Source organism: Bufo gargarizans, chromosome 2, assembly GCF_014858855.1.
Source record: "Bufo gargarizans isolate SCDJY-AF-19 chromosome 2, ASM1485885v1, whole genome shotgun sequence".
Taxonomy (NCBI): domain Eukaryota; kingdom Metazoa; phylum Chordata; class Amphibia; order Anura; family Bufonidae; genus Bufo; species Bufo gargarizans.
In genome coordinates this window covers 219,324,230-219,345,980 of record NC_058081.1, presented here as the reverse complement: position 1 = coordinate 219,345,980, position 21,751 = coordinate 219,324,230, and the positions used below count along the sequence as shown (strand labels likewise).

The window sequence follows — 21,751 nt, the reverse complement described above, 5'->3', positions numbered from 1 at the left end:
GTATTTACGAATCCCCTGACACTTGTATCCATATTTATAACCATTTTTTACAACATTATCAATTTATTTGTTCTTCCTGCACTAAGGCGGCCATATTAATATTAATTTTAATTTCAGCTTTTCTATATACCGTAAGTCTCATTTTAACTTTAGCTTTTATATAAGTCTTTCGTGTATTGTGTGTATGTATACATGTATATGCATATGTATGTATATATGTATATATATATTTTTTACCTCCCATTTTTTATCCTATATCTATTGACTTATTATCATTATGAACCTTACATATACACCTACATTGTTTCTCTTTATGTTTTATCTTTCCTTTTATGCTTTATCCCCTGGCACTACCACTGTTTCTTTTAGACTTGATAAAGGAGTATTGTCACTCCGAAACGCGTTGTCATCTGAACAAATAAATATCTCTTAAAAGACGTCATTTGCTATTGTGGTTTTGCGCCAAAGGGTATCATAGTGTGTACAAGTCAGTACACAGCCCTTTCACAGTATGCCTCTGGGAAGGCAGGGAGTGAAAAACAAAAACCCTAAAATTTAAAATCGCCCAGGGCTAAAAGGAAACTGTTACTATGAAAATGCAGTGCAATCTGCCGGCAGCATGTTATAGAGCAGGAGGAGCTCATCAGTCATGTGGGCAGTTCTACTGAGAGATTATCTTGCCTGTATTACTGTGCATACAGTTATAAGTCCCTGATAAGGACCACCCATATGACTCATTTTAATGAGCAGAGATTTAAATTAATAAATGACATGGTCTGCTAAATCATTTACCATAAAATACAATCAGTTATACCAGCGTGGACCCGTTATCCCCTGATCAAGCCGCTTGTCGCCAAAACATGTTGGGAGGGCTACGCTGCCAATCATTTATACAGTGAACCTAGCTGCAGATAGATAGGAAATAATTGCGGAATTAATGTCGAGTGAAATACAGGCAAAGCAGGTCTACTATCGCTAGGGATACTGCATGAGAGTGTGTGCGATCAATTGGGGGCGCTCACTCCTCACCCCCATGCAGTGTATTGCTCTGATAGGGACACCTTAGACCTTGGGTGGAAGAGGTCTCTATGCATGAGGTTACATGGAGATTATAACAGTGAGATAACACTAAATTAACACTACGATTTCACTACTAAATGATTCAGGGCTGACCAGTGCTTTATCCAATACTGCACCAAGAGGCACCTCATAAATATAATGACTCCACGCATTGGGGATCGGTATACCAGCACTCTAAGATCACTGGCAGTCAAAAGCACTATAGCCAGCACTAGAACTGACTGGGCCCCACAGCAAATTTTTGAATGGGCCCCCCAACCAGCAACTTCTTCGCAACCCTTTCGTCCTGTGCAACCCCCACTTCTGCAGCTAGTTAAGATCACTCTTTCAGACCACACCAGGCAGTCGCTCCGTCCAATTCCTACACTTATTTACTGTATATCATGTCACTGTATATAATATCATTGTATAATACTGGGGCCCTGACAGTAAAATCTTTTAGTCCTCCTCCCGATCAGGCTGCTATTGAGTTTGGGCTCCGTAGCAGCCGCTTCCCCTGCTTCCACTACAGCTACGCCCCTGTCCTGATTTATTTAGACCTGTTTTTCAATCTCATCACTCGCACAGCATCACTCATACATGGTGGGGATCTGATAGCTTTATATGTATAAGTGGGGCACATTTATTTTATTTTTACAAATAAAGGTTATGTTTTATGTAACTTGAGTTGTGGATACCCAATAAGGGGATGTAGTTGGCTTATAGCCCATTGTGTTCTAGATAGATATTCCCGATGGTTCCCCACAAAGGGGATTTTGAGCCATTCTGATTCCTTACATATATTAGACACAGCTGCCTGTTTGTAACACATCAGGGAGCGCAGGATCAGTACGACTGAGGGCCTCTGCCATATGGGGGGCCCCAGGTTAATGTAGATGTAAGGACCAGCTATCCAAGGGGTCTACTGCAGGCAAGATGTTTGGTCTGAACATATTTTCTTTCCGTGTCCGTTCAGTCTTCTTTGCAGACCGTATGAGGAACCATTCATTTCAATGGGTCACAAAAAAAAAAAAGTTACTCCATGTGCATTCAGTTTCCGTATGTCCATATTTCCATTCCGCAAAAAAATAGAACATGTCCTATTATTGTCCACATTACAGACAAGGACAGTACTGTTCTATTAGGGGCCAGCTGTCCAGTTACGCAAAATACGGAATGCACACGGATGTCATTAGAATTTTTTGGCGGATCAGTTTTTTGCGGACCTCAAAATACATACGGTCATGTGCATGAGCCCTTACACGTGTGGTATATTTGTCTTTTTTCACAGTGTATCTGGATCACCTTATGTCATTCCAGATCCCTGTTGTGGGTTTTTTAGCCTATTGCTGTTGGGCTATGTCCCCTAGATTTTCCAAATAAAATATTATTTATTATTATTTTCTATAGGCCGTGATTATATAAATAATGATATAGCCATTTTTTTCTGATAAGATAGATTACAAAGTTTCTTATAATCAGACTAAAATGACTATTCATTCACTTGTCAGATCTTTTACTCCCTTCCCTCTAACATGCTAAGAGACAGAGAGACAACTGTCAGCTCACTAAATTGAGGAGGTTTATGAAGAGTGGAAGGGGGGGGGGGGGGGAATTAGCTGAAAGTCTCTCTGTCTTGGAAAATGTTAGTTTACGAGGGGTGAGTAAAAGAGCTCATAGAGGGAGAAATAGGCATTTTTGTCTGATAAAATATATTAGAAGCTTCTTATAGTCACCTATACCAGTGATGGCTAACCTTGGCACTCCAGCTGTGGTGAAACTACGACTCCCAGCATGCTCCATTTATTTCTACAGAGTTCTGAGAGCAGCCAAGCAAGGGGGGCATCTTGGGAGTTGTAGTTTTACCACAGCTAGAGTGCCCAGGTTAGCCATCACTGACCTATTCTATTGAGTTACTTAAAGTTGTATGAAAAGTTAGTGACCATTTAAGTTCCGGAAACTACTTTTTTTTTTAAAATGAGATGTTGACATATGCCCCAGCTATTACTGATACCCATCAGAATGGTATGGCCTGTAGACAAATGTGTTAAAAAAAAAGGAAAACATATAAAAATAATACCTCTAATAGCCTGTAAACATGCTAACCAACTGAACTGACCATGGCTTTTTTGGCAGAAAAGCCTAACTAAAGCACCCATAGGTGTTGGAATATTAAGAACTAATAATAAGCCTCATTACCGTCTGACCTACAGCTGAGGCCAGTCCCTTGGTCTGGGAGAGCACTGCGTTATAAGTAGGCAAAAGAATTCACATAAGTGCAATTTATCTACCATATCACAAGGTGACCACTTGAACCCTCCCCAGCCCAGTGGTGAACTGGGTTTAATGCCCCACCGAGTTAAGATTCCAGACCGCAAAATGCAGGAAGCTAAAATGTTATGTGTTTAGCAAGTCATTTAAAATTGTATATTGTCTTACATAGGTGATTGGAAGCTTCCTCATAGTCAAGACAGTCTGATCGGGAATGGAATTATTGCAATGCGGCAAAGCACACTGTACTGGACCATCTTTTAACATCTGACTTGTCAGCTCTGCTTTTAGGGAATATTCCTACAATGACAAAGCATTAACAGGTCAGCAATAACAAGTATATAAAATAATCACACAATAGATAGAAACAATTCCCTGCAAAATAATCAAAATCATCTATCACTGAACGTACAGTGGGCGGTAGTTTCCATAGCTAGGAAATACAAGCTTAAGTGATGGTTTGGCTGTTGGGATTTGGACAACTCCTTACAATGTTCGTGGTACCCCCTTATGATGAGCTGATACCTGCCAGGACCCCTGTTATTCCACTTTATAGGAATGGACACTAAATGCAACGTTACAGGTTTCTCATTGAAAATCAATGGAATACGTGTTTAATGCATAGCAGGAATCCCTCTTTATTACATCAGCCTAAACTGCTTATCCGATAAAAAGCATTTATCAACTATCCACAAAAAAGTTTATAAATGTGGAAATTGCTGGGGATATGATGCCAATCAGGAGAACAAAGGTCTCAGAGTCCCGTGCATGAATGGAGTGGTGGTCCACCACTCCATTCACTTCTATGGGACTGCCCAGTAGTGTGCTTGCCTCCATCTCAGTCAGTCCCATAGAAGTGAATGGGGCAATGGTCAATCATGGACACCACTGCACTACAGTATTCACACAGGGGCTCTGGAACCCTTGTGCTCCTGGGTGGTGGGAAAGCTAGCAGCCTGAGCCCCCAGCGATCATAGATTTATCACCTATCTTAAGTAGAGCTCTTAATTAGGTCTGACATACATTTACACCGCTGGTACAACAGATGTCTGGAGGCGGTCAATGGAAAATGCTGTGGTCAATTACCTAAATAATTATTTACATAAAATCATCAATACCTAGATTTAAAAAACAATCTGTACATAGAAAAAGCTGCATTGTCTTCCAGATCCTTAAACGGTTACTAACTTTTCACACAACTTTGCACAAATCAATTGAACAAGTCAATATAGTGATCCTATAAATTCAAATAAATCCTCTACACTTACCAGCTTCAACTACACTTCCCTCCTCCTGAACTACCCTTCTCCAAGAGGTATGCAAACTTGGCAGCTGGCTAAAGACAGGGGAGAGGAGTGAGCTGCTAGAGGGAGAAACATGCATTTTTCTCCGATAAGATATATTACAAAGATTCTTATATTCACCTAAAGTATTAATTTTTAAGCGAGTTGTGTGAAAACTTAGTGACCATAAACAAACAGATTCGCTAAAATCATACTTACACCGGCTAGGGTCATAAAATTCTCTACAGACTTTGTTATTGTGAGGTGTTTTCTGGCACGGGTTACTGCCACGTAAAGCAAATTCCATTCATCTTCAGCTAACACCGCTGGAAGAAAGGAGCACAGGAAAGGATCCGATGACTTATGATATTTAGAAATAGAAGAGCTAGAAACTATTCTATTTATTCAGTAATGTATAGTATAATTGCCTGGGACCAAAGGATAGAAGTTAGCATCTATAAATACAAAGCCTGCACACTAGAATAGCTGGCCACTCATTTGTCTTGTACTCTTTTCTCCTTTTTTTGTCTTGAAAATCCAATAAAAATTTCTGATAAAAAATAAAAATAAAATTGTGGTTGGCCACATTGAATGACAAGGAGTGCAAGACTAGCAGCTAAAGTATCATCAATGCACACGACATGGGAAAGACCACAAAGCAAAGCCAGATATAGAATAGCTGCACATCCAAAATGACAAGACAACGGTGGAAGCTGGTGGTTCCTACCATATGCATGATGAAGGGTTTGGTGCACTACCCTGAATACGGGACCATTCACTTTTTTATGGATATGGTATAATACTTCTCTTTCATGGATTTGATGTCACATTTATTTTCTGCATTTATCATGGTTACACGTTGGCCCTGGGTCTCTTAAAGGGAACCTGCCACCGGGATTTTGTGTATAGAGCTGAGGACATGGGCTGCTAGATGGCCGCTATCACATCTGCAATATCCAGTCCCTATAGCTCTCTGTGCTTTTATTGTATAAAAAAAATAAATAAAAGATTTTATATACAGGTCCTTCTAAAAAAATTAGCATATTGTGATAAAGTTCATTATTTTCTGTAATGTACTGATAAACATTAGACTTTCATATATTTTAGATTCATTACACACCAACTGAAGTAGTTCAAGCCTTTTATTGTTTTAATATTGATGATTTTGGCATACAGCTCATGAAAACCCAAAATTCCTATCTCAAAAAATTAGCATATCATGAAAAGGTTCTCTAAACGAGCTATTAACCTAATCATCTGAATCAACTAATTAACTCTAAACACCTGCAAAAGATTCCTGAGGCTTTTAAAAACTCCCAGCCTGGTTCATTACTCAAAACCGCAATCATGGGTAAGACTGCCGACCTGACTGCTGTTCAGAAGGCCATCATTGACACCCTCAAGCAAGAAGGTAAGACACAGAAAGAAATTTCTGAACGAATAGGCTGTTCCCAGAGGGCTGTATCAAGGCACCTCAGTGGGAAGTCTGTGGGAAGGAAAAAGTGTTGCAGAAAACGCTGCACAACGAGAAGAGGTGACCGGATCCTGAGGAAGATTGTGGAGAAGGACCGATTCCAGACCTTGGGAGACCTGCGGAAGCAGTGGACTGAGTCTGGAGTAGAAACATCCAGAGCCACCGTGTACAGGCATGTGCAGGAAATGGGCTACAAGTGCCGCATTCCCCAGGTCAAGCCACTTTTGAACCAGAAACAGCGGCAGAAGCGCCTGACCTGGGCTACAGAGCAGCAGCACTGGACTGTTGCATGTCATTCGGAAATCAAGGTGCCAGAGTCTGGAGGAAGACTGGGGAGAGGAAAATGCCAAAATGCCTGAAGTCCAGTGTCAAGTACCCACAGTCAGTGATGGTCTGGGGGGCTATGTCAGCTGCTGGTGTTGGTCCATTGTGTTTTATCAAGGGCAGGGTCAATGCAGCTAGCTATCAGGAGATTTTGGAGCACTTCATGCTTCCATCTGCTGAAAAGCTTTATGGAGATGAAGATTTCATTTTTCAGCACGACCTGGCACCTGCTCACAGTGCCAAAACCACTGGTAAATGGTTTACTGACCATGGTATTACTGTGCTCAATTGGCCTGCCAACTCTCCTGACCTGAACTCCATAGAGAATCTGTGGGATATTGGGAAGAGAAAGTTGAGAGACGCAAGACCCAACACTCTGGATGAGCTTAAGGCCGCTATCGAAGCATCCTGGGCCTCCATAACACCTCAGCAGTGCCACAGGCTGATTGCCTCCATGCCACGCCGCATTGAAGCAGTCATTTCTGCAAAAGGATTCCCGACCAAGTATTGAGTGCATAACTGAACATAATTATTTGAAGGTTGACTTTTTTTGTATTAAAAACACTTTTCTTTTATTGGTCGGATGAAATATGCTAATTTTTTTAGATAGGAAATTTGGGTTTTCATGAGCTGTATGCCAAAATCATCAATATTAAAACAATAAAAGGCTTGAACTACTTCAGTTGGTGTGTAATGAATCTAAAATATATGAAATTCTAATGTTTATCAGTACATTACAGAAAATAATGAACTTTATCACAATATGCTAATTTTTTGAGAAGGACCTGTATATGTGTAAATGAGGCTACTACCGTTTCTGGAGCCCAGTCACGCCCACTGTGAAGGAGCCCAGCACCGCCCCGCATACTCCGAATCTCCTCCCCAACGTCACAAAACTCGAGCGCCAGATTACAGCACTGTAGAGAACGCTGGACCCCTCTCTCAAGCATGGAGGAGACAGGACTCATCTAAGGTTCATTTACATATATATAAAATCGTTTTTTTGACACAATAAAAGCACACAGAGCTATGGGGACTGGGTATTGCGGATGTGCTAGCGGCCATCTAGCAGCCCATATCCTCAGCTCTATACACAAAATCCCGGTAACAGGTTCCCTTTAAAATAAGTGGGCTAGGGTTTTGCAACCAGGAATTGCTACTGATTGTGAAACAAACCATGGATTTTCTGAATACAGATCTTTCATTGCTTACGTGTTTGGCTTTAAATAAAAATCTTACATTTTTGTCATTTTGGATGCGCGATTATTTTGTGCGTGGCTCTGCTTTGTGGTCTTTCCCCTGCTGTCTGCAAACAATTATAAATGCAGACTGTGAGGGACATGAGAAAGGCAACTCAGAAAGATCTTCAACATTACAGGAGTCGTCCTCTTTAGATAATCCTTTCTTGTTAGAAGGATCCGCTTACATTAAAGAGGTTATCAAATGAAAGAGTACTATGTAATTAATAGGGCATTACAAATTAAAGGCTATGAACACCTTCGGGGACAATTTTTTTATGATTGCATTTCATGTTCCTTATTAAAAATATTCAACAGTTTTTGTCTTACAGGGGTATGTTTCAGCCTATCTGCAATGTTGCCATTCTGACGGCTGTATGTACAGCCCTTATATAAACACTCATTATAACTAAATTCTTATCTTAACAGGTGACTATGGCAGGGAAAAAATTGGAAGAGCCAAGTGCAATGCCCCCCTGAGAGATGCAGGTGCTCGACTCTCACATGGGACAAGCTGCTGCCCACTGACAGAAAGGAAAGATACAAATCATCCAGATATGTTAGTAAAAAATCTACTGTATTATTGGTTTTGTTATACGCACTTATTATACTCTGATAACACCGGGTATATTTATCTTTTATTTTAATATACCGGTACGCGTGCTTGCGCTGGATATACAAGGCTTGTGTTTTATTTGTCGCTTGTGCAGTTGACAGTTTAATATCATGTTTATATTCGGTGCTTGATCAATAAAAGTTTGCAAGGAGTTGGGTGTCCAGTATGTAAGCGCTAGCTTTATTATCTCTTTTTCTGTCTCTACATCTTTTTGCGGGAAAAATGCCAGCTCCAGATGTTGGCTGAAGGTCTGTGGGAAATGTGAAACTCAGGACACACAAGCGGTTTTTTTTGCTCCTGGCATTTTTGTTTATTAGGAGGATTTTTTTTGTCTTTCTGGCTTCTTTTAAAAAACAAAGCATGCTGGAGCTCTTGACATTTTTTCAGGCATTTTGACATCACCTTCGCTATAGGGAAAAATGGCGCAAGGAAAACGCTAGTGGCAAGACTCATTGGGGGGATTTATCAAACTGGTGTAAAGGAAAACTGGCTTAGTTGCCCATAGCAACCAATCAGATTCCACCTTTCATTTTCCAAAGGAGCTCTAAAAAAATAAAAGGTGGGATCTGATTGGTTGCTAGGAGCGGCTAAGCCGGTTTTATTTTACACCAGTTTTGATAAATGTTTGCAAAAAAAAAAGCCACAAAACTGCAGGTGGCCAAAACAACATCTGCAGTTATTTTAGTATCTTTTACTTGTAAGAAAATGCAAGACAAGTTCAGGAGTGTAAGGACTATTAGTAATTCCGATTACGCATTCCAGGTACCAAGTAAAGTGAGTAGCAGGTAATGGGTGACAAGGATCTCGGCATTCGGTAGGTCGAGCGGAGAGATTGTTACTCACCAAATGGAATCTGAAGCCTTTCCAAGTTGTGCCTGGCAGAGGGGATTTTGGCAAAGTCATCTGTAACTTGCACAGCATCAAACTCCATTCCTTTAGCTTTATGGACAGTTCCTAAAATATAATCTGAAGAAGTATTTTAGACTAGTATCTTATTTATGTGAAACACATCACTATGCACTTGATTAATCCGTCAATTTTACGTAAAGTAGTTGTTAGGTCATGTCTACAGTTTCTGTCCAGCCGCCTGGCATCACACATGGACTAGGAACAGCCTGCCGCACCCTGCTAACGCTAATGTGAAAGTGGATTTACAATCTTATCAGTCAGGGATCAGAGGCAACAGTACAAACAAGGGTCTGGATTTTATTGCATATCATTTACTGCATTTTAGCAAACTAATTCTATTGTCAAAGGCCCCATACCTGCACGTGATGTGTCATTTATATGACACCCTTCTATTTTATTCACCAACTCAGGTATACGGTGATTGTACTTTTCAACAACAGCAATTTTGCCTTCTAGCTCTTTGTCTTCAGAGCTTACTGCATATACCTTTAATGCTGTAAACCCCTTCTTTTGCCAGGTCGCAATGAATCGGTCTTTAATATATAATCTTTCTATTAACAAGATGAGGAAAAAATAATGAGTGCATAAAATCATGTGCATTCTGCAAAAACACCACCTTAAAAATATTTGCTGCTTCCAAATATTACACTACTGCCACTTTATGGTTCAATATTTAAGATATGTAATAGCATAAATCGAAAGAATGCTTCATGAAAATGACAATTTCGACACGTATGAGGAGTAAATCCTCTAAGGTAAACAAATTACAAAGCATGTAACAATAATTAGACCAGTTTTCTGAAATCTACATCGGTGGTCTCAAGGCCGATATTGTCACTATAGAAAACCTAAGAGACCAAGAATATATTTGAGAGAAAAAACTTCACTACTGCCACTTTAAAGGTTTTTTTTCAGGTTAATGATATTGATGAGATATCCTGAGGATAACTCAGTGGGGTCCGGCACCCCCAGGGACCAGCTGTTCCCTGCAGCCTTGGTGCTGGTACTAACTCTTTTTGAACACAGCGAGAACCACTGCTCCATTTAAAGTGTAGTGGTATAACAAATCAAAATATCATTTTATAGCCAAGATACTAAAACCATGGAATCATTGCTGCATGTCATCTCACTCTAACATGTAATTTAAGAACTATGATTAGTGTTGAGCGAATTGAAGAACACAAGGCGGAATTGGTAACAAATCTATAAAAAATTTTAAAAAAAATGGTGGCTGAAAAAAACAAAAAACTAAAACAAACTTATACTCACCTCATCCACTTGATCGCAGGGAGGCCACTCGCTCCATCTTGACTGAAAAAACCCCGCCAAAGGACCTGCGGTGAAAGTGAAGACGTCACCACGTGATCACGCGTGCTGCGTACGGAGACGTCATCAGTGAGGACGTCACCGTGAGCGGCCAGCGTGATTACGTCATCACTGTTGCCGCAGGTCCTTTGGTGGGTTTTCTTCAATCAAGATGGGAGGGGATGGCCTCTCCGCAAGTGGATGAGGCGAGTATAATGTTTTTTGGTTTTAACCCCAGATTAACCCTCTGAGCACCTAAATCTGAGTCTCAGACGCTGCGATCAGCGTTGAACATGGCATCTGAGGGGATAAGTAACAGGGGGTAGCGCTATAGCCATTCTGCTTCATTGCGCTCGCTCCATACAATGGAGCGAAATTTGTGACAAAGTAATTCATAATGAATCTAATTTCTTGAACTTCGGCGAAGCTGCTGAATTGAATTTTTTTCAAAACTTTGCTCATCACTAACCATCATAATAGGTTTATCAACACACTGGAAGGGGTTAGATAATATATAAAAATAGTTATTTATGTGTGATTTCTGTGACAATTCTGTGCCCTGACCTGCCATATGTGCGCTTTACAACATTCATATAAATGCCTCCAAGATGCTCAAAACCCTGACTACTAGCATAAGGAGCGCTCTGGTTTCTATCACATTCAAGTCCCATGTCCTAAAGGCTCCATACTGTACCCCTGCCACATCACAAAGCAGCGGTATTACAAAAAGTAACAGAGTGATATCATTTCATGACAAGAATAATCTAATAACTGCAGACAAAATATGAATTTTTTATCTGACGCAAAGGGTCAAAAGTGTGAAGCTTTTAAAAAAGTGAGCTCTTCGTGATCTGACCAGATACCATAAATCTTGGATTAATCAATGGAGCTGTGTGATAGCCACCTCTATTCTTTCCTTTTGTCTGCCTTTCTGATTTGATTCAAATGGTTAAAGATGCATAATTTTATAACCTCATTAATCTAAACAAGATCAAGAGAGTGTCACAACTGGTTGTTTAATATGGTATACACAACCTGCAAAGGTTTTCAGGACTATATTACAGCAATTTGTAACTTACAACTCATTGCTAACTCTGTCAGATATATTTTCTGAACTTGACGTCCTAAGCAAGCAAATGCATAAAGTGAACTGATCTCAGTGCTAGGCTATATCAATACTTCCTGACTAGAGTTGAGCGGACACCTGGATGTTCAGGTTCGACGGGTTCGGCCGAACTTCGGAAAAAAGTTTGAGTTCGGGACCCGAACTTGACCCCGAACCCCATTGAAGTCAATGGGGACCCGAACTTTTGAGCACTAAAATGGCTGTAAACATGTCATGGAAAGGGCTAGAGGGCTGCAAATGGCGTCAAAATGTGGTTAAGAGCATGGCAAGTGCTCTGCAAACAAATGTGAATCGGGAAATGACTTTAAATAACATAAAATACATAAAAATAAAAAATAATAATCTTGATCTAGGAGGACCAGGTCCATATGGAGTAGGAGGTTGAGGAGGCGGTGGATGTGGCGGTGTAGGTGGAGGAGGTAGCCATCACTGGTTTTTGGTTTTAAATTTTATTTTTAAAATTAGGGTACACCCCAAAACATTGGAAATATAACCTGTGATAACCCCTCCAGTCGTGCTAAACACACGTTCAGACAATACACTGGCTGCAGGGCAGGTCAGCACCTCCAAGGGGTAAAGGGCAAGCTCAGGCCATGTGCCCAATTTGGAGACGCAGAAGTTGCAGGGGCTGACCCCTGTCAGTCAGTTTGTGTAGGCATGTGCGTGCTTACTGCCCCACCAGGTCGCACGTCCCCGTGGTGTTCACGATCCAATTTGATATCTGCTCTATCAACTTTCGATGTTCTTTTATGCGCCTATCATGGTGATCACGGGTGGCGGGAAATCAGGGTTCCAGGCCAGAGAGGGAGCGTGAGAAAGAGAAATTAATCCACATCCAAGGGAGGATTAATTTTTTTAAATTTAAAATTAGAGTTGAAATATGGGAGAAATTATTAAAGCATAAAAGTGTGACAACTTTTCAAAGTTTAAGCATTGAATGAAAGGAGGTGGTGCGCATTAATTACTGAATAATTTATAAAATTTTATTCCCTGTCACCTATGCATAGCAGGTGTTTATTCACATCTAAAATTGTATAATGTCAACCCAAGAATGTAACATTATTGAAATGTATTAAGCTGTCAACTAGGTAGAGGAGGGGTATGTTACACCCAAAAATTGGTGAATTTCACCATAAAATGTAACTGACAGTTAATTTTTATTTTTTTACCGGTCCACTAGGTATAGCAGTGGTACTATACACACCAAAATTTGTGAATTTCACCCTAAAAATGGAAATGACAATTTATTTTTTAAACTGGCCTACTAGGTATAGCAGTGGTACTATACACCCAAAAATTGGTCAATTTCACCCGAAAAAGTAAATGAAAATTTTTTTGTTTTGTTTAACCTGTCTACTAGGTATAGCAGTGGTACTGTACACCCAAAAATATATTAACTTTCACCATAAAATGTAACTGAGATATGCAGTTATGGTGGTTCACTTCTAGTGGCAGAATAGAGGCTGTGCTCAGTCCGAAGAAGCTAACCCAGAGCTTCGGAGGTAGTAGAATAAAAATGGAATAAATAAAGAAATAAATAAATAAATAAATAAATAGACGGCACTCGCAGCAAATGGGGTCTATGGGTATTATTTATTAGGTTATAAAGATAAGATAATTTAAAAATACCAGATGGTAATTAACATATAGTTGTAGATCTATTCTGTATGGTTTTAATGAAAGTTAGGATGTGTGCACTCCTTAGAGAATAAATAAATGATAAATAAATATTAGTTCCTATAAAGGATGTTGATTTATGTTTATAAAAAGATGTTAATTTATGTCCATATAAGAGGAAGATAAATATTCATTTATGTCCATATGTAAATGTATGTCCATAAAATAATTCATATAGTCCATGTAAAAAAATCCATATAATCAAGTATTCATATAATCAAAAAAAGTCTATAAAAAATTCATATAGTCCAAAAAAGATATAAAAAGATGCAAAACTAGATTAAATATATAAGAAAATCACGATAGGCAGTTCATATAGATAGTTGGATGATCCCAATATTGGTCTCTTTAAATGCAAAGTAATTGGTGATGCCTTATAGTAAAACAGTGAGTAGGAATAGTTGTAGAAAATGTTATTGACAATTTTTATTTATTTTTTTACCGGTCCACTAGGTATAGCAGTGGTACTACAACTAGGTAGAGGAGGGGTATATTACACTCCAAAATTGGTGAATTTCATCATAAAATGTAACTGACAATTTATTTTTATTTTTTTACCGGTCCACTAGGTATAGCAGTGGTACTATACACACACCAAAATTGGTGAATTTTACCCTAAAATGGAAATGACAATTTTAACCCCTTAAGGACTCAGCCCTATTTCACCTTAAAGAGGACCTTTCACTAGTTTAAAAACTAACAACTAACTATATCAGTGGGCAGAGTGGCGCCCAGGGGTCCCCCTGCACTTACTAGTATGTCTGGGAGTCCCAGGCTATGAGCTGTGCGCTGCGATTGGCCAGCGCTGCAGCAAGGGACAACCCTGCTACAAAAACTCCGCCCAGTACAACAGAGGGAGCTGCAGACACCGGAGCCTATACCGGGCGAACGGAGCGGCGCCCAGACATACTAGTAAGTGCAGAGGGACCCCTGGGCGCCGCTCTGCCCACTGATATAGTTAGTTGTTAGTTTTTAAACTAGTGAAAGGTCCTCTTTAAGGACTTGGCCATTTTTTGCAAATCTGACCAGTTAAGTGCTGATAACTTTAAAACGCTTTGACTTATCCAGGCCATTCTGAGATTGTTTTTTCGTCACATATTATACTTCATGACACTGGTTAAATGAAGTAAAAATAAAAAAAAATTTATTTATAAAAAAAAAATACTAAATTTACCAAAAATTTGTAAAAAATTGAAAAATTTCCAAGTTTCAATTTCTCTACTTCTATAATACATAGTACTACCTCCAAAAATAGTTATTACTTTACATTCCCCATATGTCTACTACACGTTTGGATCATTTTGGGAATGATTTTTTTTTTTTGTTTACCACCCCATATGTGGTCGTAAACTACTGTACGGGCACACGGCAGGGCGCAGAAGGAAAGGAATACCATACGGTTTTTGGAAGGCAGATTTTGCTGGACTGGTTTTTTTGACACCATGTCCCATTTGAAGCCTACCTGATGCACCCCTAGAGTAGAAACTCTAAAAGTAAAAGTGACCCCATCTAAGAAACAACACCCCTCAAGGTATTCAAAACTGATTTAAAAACATTGTTAACTCTTTAGGTGTTCCACAAGTTATTGGCAAATAGAGATGGAATTTAAATTTTTGGGCAAATTTTCTATTTTAATACATATTTTCCAGTAACAAAGCAAGGGTTAACAGCCAAACAAAACTCAATATTTATGGCCCTGATTCTGTAGTTTACAGAAAGACCCCATATGTCGTCGTAAACACCTGTACGGGCACACGGCAGGGCGCAGAAGGAAAGGAATGCCATACGGTTTTTGGAAGGCAGATTTTGCTGGACTGTTTTTTTTTTGACACCATGTCCCATTTGAAGTCCCCCTGATGCAACCCTAGAGTAGAAACTCCAAAAAAGTGGCTCCATTTTAGAAACTACGGGATAGGGTGGCAGTATTGTTGGTACTAGTTTAGGGTACATATGATTTTTGGTTGCTCTATATTACACTTTTTGTGAGGCAAGATAACAAGAAATAGCTGTTTTGGCACCGTTTTTATTTTTTGTTATTTACAACATTCATCTGACAGGTTAGATCATGTGATATTTTTATAGACCAGGTTGTCACGGATGCGGCGATACCCAATATGTATACATTTTATTTATTTATGTAAGTTTTACACAATGATTTCATCTTTGAAGCAAAAAAAAAAAAAATTATAAAAAATCATGTTTTAGTGTTTCCATAGTCTGAGAGACATAATTTTTTCAGTTTTTGGGCGATTACCTTGGGTGGGGTATGATTTTTGCGGGATGAGATGACGGTTTTAATGGCACTATTTTGGGGTGCGTGTGAGTTTTTGATCGCTTGCTATTACACTTTTTGTGATGGAAGGTAACAAAAAATGGTTTATTTAGCACAGTTTTAATTTTTTTACGGTGTTAATCTGAGGGGTTAGGTCATGTGATATTTTTATAGATCCGGTCGATACGAACGCGGCTCGTCACCGGAAGGCAGCGCGATGCCTTCCTTAGGCATCGCGCTGCCTTCCATGCCATCGGGTCCCCCCCTACAGCCGCATGGGGACCCGATGGCACCGCCACAGACCGCAGGTAAAGCCGCAAACCGCAGGTCTGAATTAACCTGCGGTTTGCGGCGATCGCCGACACGGGGGAAGCGGGGTCATGGGGGACCTCTCCCCCGAGCATTTAGCCAAGATGCCTGCTCAATGATTTGAGCAGGCACCGGGTTACGATCACCGCCCGCCGGTACGTCATGGGTCCTTAAAGGGACTCTGTCACCACTTTCTAACCCCCCTTTTAAAACTATTGTTCTCTCCATGGCGCCCTTGTGATTACAAAGGTGTTGTTATAAGATAAATCCGCCGTCTTGTTTTGCTAAAAATACCTTTTATCTAACCTGTCAATCTTGTGGATAAGGTGCCCAGGGCGTTTCTGAAGGTCTGAAGCTGCCGCCCGCCGCCGCCGTTGGTGCCCAGCTCCTCCCCTGATCCTTTCAGCGCCGCCTGAATGTAAAGAAATCCGCCTCCGGCTCTCGCTCAGTGCCCCCTCCTCCTTTTCAAAGATCCCGCGATAAAAGGTATTTTTAGCAAAACGAGACGGCGGATTTATCTTATAACAACACCTTTGTAATCACAAGGGCGCCATGGAGAGAACAATAGTTTTAAAAGGGGGGGTTAGAAAGTGGTGACAGAGTCCCTTTAAGGGGTTAACCTGTCTACTAGGTATAGCAGTGGTACTATACACCCCCAAAAAATTTAATTTCACCATAAAATGTAAATGACAAAGTAGTAAAATGATATAAAATAAAACACGTACAAAAAAAAAAAAAGGATTTATGAGGTGGAGGTGGACGTAGCAGAGTAGCTGGAAGTGGCGGTGGAGGAGGACAAGATAGCCAACACAGGTTTTTGGTTTTAATTAAATTTGTTAAAATGAAGGTACACTCCAAAAAGAGTGTGAAATATCCAAAATACAAACATGAGCAATTGTGCTGCAGTATTACAATGGCTGCTTAGTGCCGGTATACATGTCTATTCTGCACAAGGTACGGACAAGTCCTGAGGGATCCATGCCTGGTTCATTTTAATGAACGTGAGCTTGTCCACATTGGCTGTGGAGAGGCGGCTGCGCTTGTCTGTGATGACGCCCCCTGCGATGCTAAACACACGTTCAGATAATACACTGGCTGCAGGGCAGGCCAGCACCTCCAAGGCGTAAAGGACAAGCTCAGGCCATGTGCCCAATTTGGAGACCCAGAAGTTAAAGGGGGGCAGACCAGTCATTCAGTACCTGTAGGCGTGTGCACACATACTGCTCCACCATGTTGGTGAAATGCTGCCTCCTGCTAAGACGTTCCATATCAGCTGGTGGTGCTGGTTGTTGTGGCATGCTGACAAAGCTTTTCCACATTTCGGCCATGCTAACCCTGCCTTCTGAGGTGCTGGCGGTGCCCCAGCTGCGTTGGCGACCTCTTCCTCATCCTCTGCCTTTGCCTTGTGCTTCCACTGTGCCCCCGCTGTCAGGTGGGAATGCCACCAGCAGCAGCGTCTACCAGCTTGCGCTTGTACTCGCGCATCTTACGATCACGCTCCAGTGACGGAATTAAGGATGGTACGTTGTCCTTGTAATTGGGATCCAGCAGCATGGCCACCCAGTTCTCAGCACAAGTTAGAATGTGGGCAACTCGACGGTCGTTGCGGAGATACAGCAGCATGTAATCGCTCAGGTGTGCCAGGCTGCCCAAAGGCAACGAAAAGCTGTCCTCTGTGGGAGGTGTATTGTCTGTGTCCTCTGTATCCCCCCCATCCACGCACCAGTGATGGCCATGAGCTGGTCTGGGTGCCACCCTGCTGTCAACATGGTTCCTTCTCCTCCATCTCCTCATCCTACACCTCGTCATCCTCCTGAACTGTGCCCTGGCTGGGCAATTGTGTACCTTGGGTTTGTGGGTGCAGGAACCCACCCTCAGAGCCACTTGGGAATGACTGTCCGGAAACCCTACGAAATAATCCCTCTCCCTCTTCCTCCTCCTCCTCCTCCTGTGCCATATCCTCTTCCATCATCGCCAGGAGCGTTTTTTCAAGGAGGCATAGAAGTGGGATAGTAACACTGAGAACAACGTTATCGACACTGGCCATGTTGGCGTAGTACTCGAACCAGCGGAACAAGGAACACAGGTCTCGCATGGAGGCCCAGTCATTGGTGGTGAAGTGGTGCTGTTCCGCCGAGCGACTCACCCGTGCGTGCTGCAGCTGAAACTCCACTATCATAGTCTGGCCAGCATGTGCAAGGTGGAGTTCCACCTTGTGGGCACATTGCATATGAGGCACAGACGGCCGGCACTATATGCAGAAGCTTTGACATGTCGGGTTAATTTTTAAGGAATCTCTGCCACCAAATACAGCACATGCGCCAGGCAAGGGATGTGCGTCAAACCGGCTAGTCCCAGAGCTGCTACAAGATTTCGCCCATTATCGCACACCACCAGGCCGGGCTTGAGACTGACTGGCACAAACCACTCATCGGTCTTTTGTTCAAGGCCCGTCCACAGTTCCTGCGCGGTGTGGGGTTTGTCCCCCAAACAGATACGTTTTAAAACTGCCTGCTGTCGTTTACCCCTGGCTGTGCCGAAGTTGGTGGTGAAGGTGTTACGCTGACCGTGTACACCTGATTTTGTCCCCTACTTGGTTGTGCAGAGAAGGGATGGCTCGTCTTGAAAAGTAGTGGCGGCTGGGCACGACGTACTGTGGGCCATAAGGCCTTTAAAACTATCCATCTCCACCAGACGGAATGACAGCATTTCAAAGGCCAGTAATTCAGAAATGTTGGCATTCAGGGCCAGGGATCGCGGGTGGGTAGGGGGGCACTTCCTCTGCAGCGTTTGGGATATGGAGAGCTGAATGCTCCCGTGGGACATTGTGGAGATGCTTGGTGACCCAGGTGTTGGTGTTGCTGGCAGATCCTCTGTTTGCAGGGGTGCCAGGTGGCACTGTCACTCCAGAGGTGGATGAAGAGGCCGCGACTGCAGCAGAAGAGGAAGCAGGAGGAGCCAGAGACCTTTCTTGGTTTTTGAGGCATCTACTCCACTGCAGCTCGTGCTTTGCACTTAAATGCCTGGTCATGCAGGTTGTGCTCAGGTTGAGAACGTTTATGCCTCGCTTCAGGCTCTGATTGCACAGCGTGCAAACCACTCATGTCTTGTCGTCAGCTTATTGTCTGAAGAACTGCCACTCCAGGGAACTCCTTGGAGCTGGCTTTGGTGTGCTCTGTCCCTTGCTGCGATGGGCAGTAGGAGGCATACTGTCTAGAGGATGGCCGCTCCGCTTTTGCACCCTGCTCCCTCTTCTGCTGTGCTGGTGGCTCTTTGCGACCACCGCCTCTTCCTCCGAACTACATTCCATGTGGGGTCGCATGACCTTGATTCCATGTGGGGTTGAGGATCTCATAGTCCTCCACATCATCTTCCACCCAGTCTTCACCCCTGCCTTCCTTGTTGGTCTGCACACTTTCGAAAGCCCCAGCAGTTGGCACCTGTGTTTCGTCATCATCCGAGACGTGCTGCGATGGTCCTCCGATGTACTCATCTTGAAAGATAAGTGGTTGGGCATCGGTGCACTTAATCTCTTCTACTTCTGGGGCAGGGCTAGGTGGATGGCCCTGGGAAACCCTGCTAACAGTGATCATAAAGCAGAAGAGACTGCTGCATGACTTGGGGCTCAGACTGCTTGGCTGATTTGCAAGGGGGTGAGGTGAAAGACTGATGGACATCGGCAGGTGCCAACTGTGGTCTTTCAGCAGGAGACTGGGTGGGAGACAATGTGAAGGAACTGGATCCACTGTCAGCAACCCAATCTACTATCGCCTGTACTTGTTCAGGCCTCACCGTATACCGCTGCAGGTTTTGTCGCCTACTCGCATCTGAGGAAGGGGTTTCACTTGTGTGCGTGTAGCTGGCACAGATCGACCACGTCCTCTCCCTGCAACAGGAGCTCCACCAGCAGCACCACGACCTGGGCCACGTCCCTTTTTTGACACTCTCCTCATATTTTTCTAAATTTAGGATCTTGCCCTAAATGGGTGTTTATTGAATAGTAGAATAGAACAACAGTATGTAAAGGGAGTATCTCACAGGGCCTGAACCAGTGTAGGCCTGAAGTAAATATTTATTTGCCAAAATGGCTGTATTTCAAATGACTATATTTCAAATGCCTAAATCAAACCCCTGTATGTAGAGGGAGTATCTCACAGGGCCTGAACCACTGTAGGCCTGAAGTAAATATATCTTTGAATAAAATGGCTGTATTTAAAATGCCTGATTCAAACCCCTGTATGTAGGAGGGAGTATCTCACACGGTCTGAACCACTGTAGGCCTGAATTCAATATTTCTTTGCCCAAAATGGCTGTATTTCTAATGTCTGATTCAAATCCCTGTATGTAGAGGGGGTATCTCACACGGCCTGAACCAGTGTAGGCCTGAATTCAATATTGGTGCACCAAATGGCGGTATTTAAAATCTCGGAATGTAACCCAAATGTATTAAGGGTGTATCTCACAATGACATCAGCATCAAAGGCTGCCAACTAATTTTTTTGTGCCCAAACGAGTGTTTGTTTATCAACTGAATTTGACAGCAGTATATAAGCCTGTACTTTTACACGTGCTGATGCTGCAAGGCCTGAAAATACAGTTTTTCAAACCACAGAAAATGATGGGTGTATTTCTAGCTTAAATTGCACACTGACTAATACATACAGATGTTGTAGATTGCCCAAAAAAATGGTGATTTGCAATGTCCCAAAAGCTCAGAGATGCAGTGCTGGTGCACTGAGCTTGCATAAAATGGCCGCCTCCACCCACCTAACTAACAGAATTATAAAAGTTATTTTTTTTATGTCAATGGCCTCAGGGCAGGGTAAAACGATTGTGCCCTGCACCCACACAACTATTTCTAGGTAGATCGCTGAGTTAGATTCTCTCCCTGAAATCACAAGTCCAGCAGCATCCTCTCCCTACACTTGTAACAGCAGAGTGACGTGCAGCGCTACGTGACTCAAGCTTATATAGAGGATGTGTCACATGCTTCTCTGGCCAATCACAGCCATGCCATTAGTAGGCATGGCTGTGATAGCTTCTTGGGGCAAGTAGTATGACGCTTGTTGATTAGCTGCTGTGCAGCCTTTCAGAAAGCGCCGAACACCGAACCCAAACTCTCAGAATGTAGGGACAACATGGATATGGACTCAAGCACAGAGGGTGAGAAACCATCGACTCCTATGTCTAATGTATGCAAGACTGCAGCCAAGGACAAAAAAGATAAAGTGAAGTCTCAAAGGAAGCAGCTGTTGCTGGGTGATTCAATCATAAGAAGTGTGGAGCTTAAAGAAAATGGTTTTGTGAGATGTCTCCCTGGGGCTACTGCTAGAAGAGATAGAAGACGTATTATTAATATTGTTAAGCAAGCAAAGCAGGAAGGGGACGTGGATGTTCTTGTCCATCTAGGGACAAATGACCTGGCTTGCAATGAAGTGTCAGAGGTGAAAAAATCTTTTATCACACTTGGTAATGACGTACAGGATTTTGCATCCACCATTTCATTTTCTGAAGTTCTGCCTGTGCATAATGTTCAGAATGATAGGCAGAGGCGCATAAAGGAGTTCAACATATGGCTTGGTAAATGGTGTCAAGAGCAAGGATTTGGCTTTGTTTCTCATGATAGCTCTACTTGGAATAGAATGGAACTGTACAAAAAAGATGGTTTGCATCTTTCTCTCAAAGGAACAAATGTACTTAGTGAACAACTCCAAGAATTTGCGAAAGAGTATTTAAACTAGGAAGGGGGGGCAAAAGAGTGAAAATAAAAGAGTCCAATTGCCCCCCGAAACAATGCCAGAACAGGTCAGAAGCACAGAGGTTAAGAAATGATAAGCTCAGAGTCCTGTCTACAAATGCTCGCAGTTTAGGTAAAAAAAAAATCAATG

At 42.1% G+C, this 21,751-nt stretch overlaps 2 protein-coding genes across 3 annotated transcripts in view; one reads left to right on the top strand and one right to left on the bottom strand.

The window, feature by feature from the left end:
- The window catches only part of IL15RA (interleukin 15 receptor subunit alpha), a 199,916-nt gene extending 191,591 nt beyond the window's left edge, over positions 1-8,325 (top strand). The window contains exon 8 of the mRNA XM_044280017.1: positions 8,079-8,325. Within this exon, the coding sequence (XP_044135952.1) occupies positions 8,079-8,082 (4 nt within the window). The 3' untranslated portion in view covers positions 8,083-8,325. The remainder of the gene's footprint in view (positions 1-8,078) is intronic.
- The window catches only part of FBH1 (F-box DNA helicase 1), a 97,900-nt gene that overhangs the window by 12,600 nt on the left and 63,549 nt on the right, over positions 1-21,751 (bottom strand). For both annotated transcript variants that reach the window (XM_044280012.1, XM_044280011.1), the window contains 4 exons: positions 9,531-9,725; positions 9,109-9,231; positions 4,833-4,939; positions 3,499-3,630 (listed from right to left, as the gene is read on the bottom strand). In XM_044280012.1, coding sequence (XP_044135947.1) covers positions 3,499-3,630; positions 4,833-4,939; positions 9,109-9,231; positions 9,531-9,725 — 557 coding nt within the window. The remainder of the gene's footprint in view (positions 1-3,498; positions 3,631-4,832; positions 4,940-9,108; positions 9,232-9,530; positions 9,726-21,751) is intronic.